General features: G+C 41.1%; 1 protein-coding gene across 1 annotated transcript in view; it reads left to right on the top strand.

Moving 5' to 3' along the window:
- Positions 1-87: 87 nt before the first annotated feature.
- The window catches only part of LOC103797700 (ankyrin repeat and fibronectin type-III domain-containing protein 1-like), a gene marked incomplete at its 3' end in the record, with an annotated part of 19,144 nt that continues 12,501 nt past the window's right edge, over positions 88-6,730 (top strand). The window contains 3 exon segments of the mRNA XM_009069924.1: positions 88-197; positions 2,952-3,086; positions 4,950-5,151. Of these exon segments, the coding sequence (XP_009068172.1) occupies positions 88-197; positions 2,952-3,086; positions 4,950-5,151 (447 nt within the window).

Here is a 6,730-nt window from a genome sequence, read left to right as displayed (position 1 = left end):
GCTCTGGGCAGGGGCTGTGCCCTGTGGTCGCTGCCCCAGGGATCACCACAGGACTCTGGAGCGCTGAGTGGACGCTGCCACCTATCGATGGAGGAGGTGAAAGCGACTCGCCCAGAGCATCTCTCGCCTCCCTCATCCCAGGAACGTCCCAGGGTCCGGGAGAAACTGACAATTTGCTCCGGTGGAGTTAATGGCCAGTGCGACCTGCTGCTTGACTGCCAAAAATATCTGTGGTGTAGAAAGCTGAGAACAACACAGAGCAGAGTCAGTGAATCAGCCTCCTTGGGTGGCCTCTTTAAATGAAATGTGCCACTAAATGTACATCTTCACAAAAATGAGCAGCTTTAGCAATAGTGACAGTAATAGCAGCTTGTGGAATCAGCTCACGATGTGTACTGCAGGTAAGGAATTCTTCGACTCATCGATCCCAGAATGAAAATCTGCCGCAGTGGGTTAAGTCAGCAGTGTAAGTACAGCCAGCAAAGGACTCTGGTTGCTCTTCAGTGGGAATAGGGGCAGGTGTGATAATCAGTGGCTGACACCTCTGAGCCACCTAATGAATCATCACAGGCTGAGAACATGCAGGTGTCTGTACAAAACCAGACTAAGGATCTGCTTCTCTGTGTTATTTCATAAACCCACGTGTTTGTTTCTGTAGGTCTTTTTGTCTTCATTGCAAGAATGAGATGTAGGTGTCTCCTGGGCTTACACACATTCATTCATCATTCTTAGTAACCGATTTCATGTTTTTATCTTTCGATAAATTAATAATTATATCTCTTAGCTTGCTGAGTGTTGTTTCACGTATTCTGGCTTTTGAACAGCTTAATAATGAACCTATGTTCATGGTTCAGGCAGGTTATAAATATGTTTATTTGATACAAAAAAACCTAATTGTCTCTTGCAGAACCAGCCTGGGCAAGAAAACGTCTTGACTTTTACTATTCTACTAAATACTGCTTGGGTAGCAATAGAGAAGTACTAAGCATTATAAAAATTGAAATGGCAACTGCAAAAGGGCTAATTTCCGTGAAGCTCCAGGGAGAAAGCAAAAGAAAAAACAGGGAGTATTGACCCATAGTAAGAAATTGCTGGAAAATGTTTAAGAATAGACTAGTTTCAGTAAACTCACTTCAGCCTTTTCCCCTGAAAACAGCGGGAAATTGAGAATTCCTCCACAAGTGGGTTCCATACATAGGCTCTGTACAGACCAAAACCACTTCTGACACAGAAGAATCATTGCTATTTAGCACAGGACTGAAATGGATTTTTTTAGGCTTACATTTAATTTTAACTGATTTAGGCATTTCAGATTTTTAATATGCTTTTTTTCCAGGTAGTGTTTGCGAGGTATTTGGTGGTTGTCAAAAGATTCCCAATTTCCTCCTGTTGGCAAGGAGCAGTGACCTTAGTCAGCTGTCCTGCTGCCTTCTGACTAATGATCCTTAGAAGAAGCAGAACAAAAGAGGGAATCCTATACACATATAGCCTGTGATTTTCATGGTTTAGGAGAAGGAATGTTGTGCATCCTATATTGTCATAGCAGTTTGCACTTTGCTGCAGCAGCAAAACATGTAAGTAGTTGCATTTGCTATTCTCATTATGTCCCTGAAATATGCACATGTGCATGTAGAAAAACTCTCAAAGAATGGTTTGGTCTGTATTCAGATTAACTTTAAAAATATAGACCAAGTTCAAGTTCCATGACATCAAGTGACTACATTTTAGCTTTAGCTACATGGGCAGAAGGATGCTATTTGGTATGAGGTACAGCATCCTTAGCTGTGTTCTGAAGGGTGGGAGAACAGGCTGATCACCACATTTTGGGAGGTTTCCAACACTTCCAAACGTCAAGCATCATGTCTGAATAAAGCCAGGAAAATATTTTCAGCATATTGTAACAGTAGCTCTGGTATCCCTTTAAAAACAATAAAACATACTTTTCCTGTAGCTGTTAATGACCACTGGCTATGACAGACCCGGGAATTAGTGTGCTTTAATTCTTTTCTGTTGCCAGATGTCACACAGGAGTGTTCTGGGTGTGTGAATTGAAGCCAGTGGGGTGTCCAGAAGGATAATGCTTTTCCAGATTGTTGTTTATCTTGATTATCACCTACACTATTTTTAGAATCCTAAGGCTGTGTACAGCTATTCCATATTTGACCTTGTAACATTTCTGTGGGACTCCATGGGATCCAACATTTTCATTTTTTTGCCCTATAGTAAAAAAGAAATTATATTTTGAAATATCACCGTTCTACTATTTTGGAAGCTCCTACTGCAGACATTACAGGATCATGTTTTAGCTGCAATGTAGGCATCGGTAGAGTATGTTTTCCTTCTCCATTTAATAATCTTTTCTTAAGTGTAACCTGCTCAGGCTGGGAGCTCTCCAATGATCCTGCAGATGTCCCACAGCTATGGCTATGGTTGCTGCTTTTGTTGCTATGATTGCAGACAGCTGTAGTGATAGCTTGCTTGAAGAAAGAAGAAACAATACATCACATGCAACAAGCACTACTGCACTGAGTGTAGGACTGTGATTTCTTTCCCCCCTTTTATTGTTTTAACATAAAACCAACTGCTGGAAGATGGCTGCATTAATGTCTTTTTGCTCATACTTCATGGCAAATTAATTGCAATTGCAGTTTTGTTTACTCTGGCAGTAATTGTTTTTTTCTACTTGCACATTGTGCTGATAATTTTAAAGGCTACAGCAAGCTAAAAGCATACAGAAGTCATGGCATCTTTGACTATGGAGGCAAGAGCTTCACGTATCTGTCATTCCTATAGCTGCACAGGTAACTGCTATAGAGTTAAGGCACCAAACATTTTACCTGTGATACAGCACTGTTTGCTTTAAATACTGTTTTTCTCTGAGATTTCATCAGCAATCTTGGACTTCAGTAATTACTAGTAATAAGCTTTCTCATATCTGATCATTCATGCAGTGTAAGGAAGAGGTTTACTCATTCTGCCCAGAGGCTGAGCCAGCAGAGACAGCAAAGCTAATGTGATTCACTGAATGAAGAGAGTGGACAATTACCAGCAACTTGTTCATGTTTTGCCTTGGATAGCCTAAGCTGGTAAGTCAAATTTAACTCTTTAATGCATATATATTCTTAATTATTAGTTTCAAGTGTAAGATTGGTTCATAAACATAATGTTGAGTTATTTCTCAGTTGTTGCCTTTTCCTAAAATCTGAAGTTAATGCTTTTACAGCTCTGCTATGCCCTACTAGTGCACCTGTCTGTACAGTATAGCATATATGTGCCACAGACAACAGAAAGTTATCTGCAATTTGGGTGGGTTTTTTCCCCCTCTCTGCAATGTGTTTTGAAAGGAAATGAATATTAGGTCAGTATTTGACAATTTAAAAAAACCAAACTAAAAGCTTTTGTGAGGGTAATTATTTTATATTCATTTATATTTGAATTTGACTATTGAAGCACCCTGATGTTGGGGAATAAAATGGTTACTTCAGTGCTTAGAAGCACAAGTAGAAATCCAGTCACAAAGATTAAGCTACAGCATGTGCTGCATGAAATGTGTGTTAGGAGACCTCAGCCCCTGGTTTGGTACATGCTATGGCAGGGTGACAGTCACACAAATGACACTGGTTTGGCATTTCCAGAGTGGTGCAGGAACTGTTTCCCCAGAGAACTGCAGTAAGGCTTTTGTGGGTTTTAATTCTTGGAAATGCAAACAGCTGTTAATTATGACTAGTTCTAAGGGGAGCTGCTGTTTTTCTGTTTTTCTTTCACTGAAAAACCTTGTACTGTGCAGCTTGTGGCAGTTTTCAGCTTGCTGTGGGAATGCAGTTAGATCACACAGGGCTACTCTGATCCATATGGAGATGTCCTTATCATTCCATCCCGACCTGTGTCAGCTTTGTGCAGAAGCTTCCGTAGGCGAAAATCTGAAATGGGCCAGTTTTGGACACCTCATGTTCATAAACTATTAGTCTTTGATGTCCTGTAACAGTTTTTGTTGTGACAATGATATATCCTCAGGCTAAGAACATTTCAGCTGGACAGTTTGTTATTTTAATCAAGACAATGCACATTTCAGGGCTTCATCTCATTGGTGAGGTGAGGATACGGTTGTAAAAGAACCCAAAATTAATAACTCTTAAAAGGAGCCTAAAACTTATCTCATGAAATAGAGTTGTCTGTTTTCCTTATTTCTTACTGAGCTTTTTATTTATGCTTTTGCCCAGTCTCTGGAAATGTGAAGAAATTGTGCATTTTTGTCATCTTTTCACTTAGAAATCCCATGGGATAGTTTCCTGTGCTTGCAGTTGGGTCAAATCTGATTTCCTAGTTTCCCTTCAGAAAGGCAAAATTATTCCCACATAAAGTACTTCCAGAGTTAAATAGCAATTCAGTTTTTGCTAATCTGGAAAAATGACTGCAGGCATAGGGCACAGAAAGCATTGTTTAATTATGAGATAACATGGCATTCTGATTAGGCTGGGCAGGCAGGGGCTGCAGACCCTCTTGGACAGGGCAAACGTGGAGCAGGATAAAGTGACACAATATGTGGACAAAACCAGTCCCTGTCCAGTAGCTGAGGGAGAAACCACTCAGTGTGAAACTGTAAACAGCAACAATTACATTTGAGTGTCATTTTTTTGACACCTGTCTTACCAGAACTCACTCTGTCAAAAGGCTGTTTCCCTCCTTAACTGAAACCCCTTCTTACACAAATTAACAAGTAGTTCTGAAGTGCTCTGTTTTATTTTTCCATCCTTAATTCACCCTCCCCATAGATATCTCTGGGCAATTTGCCACTGAAAAAGCCCCAAAACATCCTCTGAGTCTTCAGTAACTGTGTGAAAGGGATTTTTTTATCCATAGCAATCTCACAATGTGTTTCGGTGATACAGTTCTGATCAGTGATGTTGGTGTAGCAAAACCTTGTTAAACAGCTGCTGTTTTTCTTCTAGAAACTACGACCTGAGAATGACACAGCAAATGCACAACTTAAGTCTCCTGCAGCCCAAGAAGCACAGCATGCCCTCCTCGCCCAGCGCCGCGAAGCGCCTGTACCGGAACCTCTCGGAGAAGCTGAAGGGCAGTCACACATCCTTTGATGAAGCCTATTTCAGAGCTCGCCCCGACCGCCTCAGCCTCCGCAAGGCCTCAATGGTAATGACCTGATCGTTCTAAAACTGCCGCTTTGCTGTCCTATTACGCTCCTTAATCAGTTTGCTTTTAATCTGTGCAATTTTCATCATCTCGCTTTGTTCCTTGACCAGTGCTGGATGTTCTTTCCAGCTTTACTATTTATGATCCTCTGTCAAAATCAAGTCTGACCTTCTTGAAGGCTAAAGACAGGATACCTTAATCAAATAATGATGCTTTATTTTGGGAGTAAGGCCTTAACTTGGCATTAACATGACAAAACGTGAATTAAATACATACCAGCAGGTGTTTCTCTTACAAAAAATGAAGAAAAAGTGTTTTGAGGAAAACAAAGATAGTTTTACTGAAATTCCTACTTATCCAAACAGCAGAGCAAGTGGAACTTGCAGGCATGACAGATAAATGCACAGTTGTTCACAGACTGTGGCAGTGGCCACTAGAGAAGACTGTGGAAAAAAGGAGATCACACATGAAGCAATGTGGTCTGGGTACCCCACCCTAGCCATAGGTGAGCACTCTGGTCCAGTACTGGAAAGCATATAAGCACTTGCTGGACTTAACCCTCACAACAGCTTCTATTTCTGCCAGTGCTGTTAAAGTTACACAACTCCTGGCATATACACTTTGAAGAATGGACTGTGTCCCTAAAACTATAGCACAATATATATTCAGTGCACAACAGAATCTTTTATATTTGCTGGAGGAAGATGAACCTGCTGCTGAAAAAGCCAAAACAAAATAAATTCCCCTTTTTCATAAGTAGGAAGAGCACACACACCCTTCTTCTTCTCTGAATTATTTTGTAGGAAAGAGTTCCTCTCCACTTCTAGAGGACAATGACAAATGACAGTGTCTGTGAATGCACCATGAGATGCCTCTTGGAACCAGTTGCTGCTGCATTAGAGCAAATCCTTAACACAAAGCAGGACTAAACTCTGAGTATGGCTGGGCCAGATAATAAAAGTATTACCTTCTTTTTTTCCAAGGAAAAAGCACACTCTAGACTCCTTTAACGCCCACAAATCTTTGTTATGTGTGAGACATATGAACCAATGCAAGACTTGAAAATTACTTCTAAATCAATTGGCTGATTCTATCCCATAGGACTGTGCCTTTCTTGAAGTCAAAGGATCCTTGCAAGACCCATGGAGACTGTTGTCTCTCTCCTCTGAAGAAAGACTGTGACCTGAAGGAAGCAGGGGATCATGACTGCTTCCTCTCAGTTCTGCCAGAGCCAATAGAGTCTTCTTTTACAGAAGGAGAAGCCTGAAACTAAAACAGGGATTGAGAGCAGAACAGCCTTGGCATGTTAGCTAACAGCTGTGCTTTTGAGGCCATGGGTTTCCAGGTGTCTTTCAGTTTGTAGGGATGATTGGAATTTTGGTCCTAAAGTAGGAACTGTGGGAACAGATTCTTTAGATTAATTTTTTTAGCCCCTGTCTGTCGTGGTTTAACCCCAGCAGCAGCCAAGGACCACACAGCCTCTCACTCACTCCCCCACCAACGGGATGGGGGAGTGAATCAGAAAGGTAAAAGCTACAAAAACTCATGGGTTGAGATAAAGACAGTTTAATAGAGAAAG

The sequence above is a fragment of the Acanthisitta chloris genome, unplaced genomic scaffold, assembly GCF_000695815.1.
Source record: "Acanthisitta chloris isolate BGI_N310 unplaced genomic scaffold, ASM69581v1 scaffold46252, whole genome shotgun sequence".
NCBI lineage: Eukaryota > Metazoa > Chordata > Aves > Passeriformes > Acanthisittidae > Acanthisitta > Acanthisitta chloris.
This window is presented reverse-complemented; position numbering and strand designations above follow the sequence as displayed.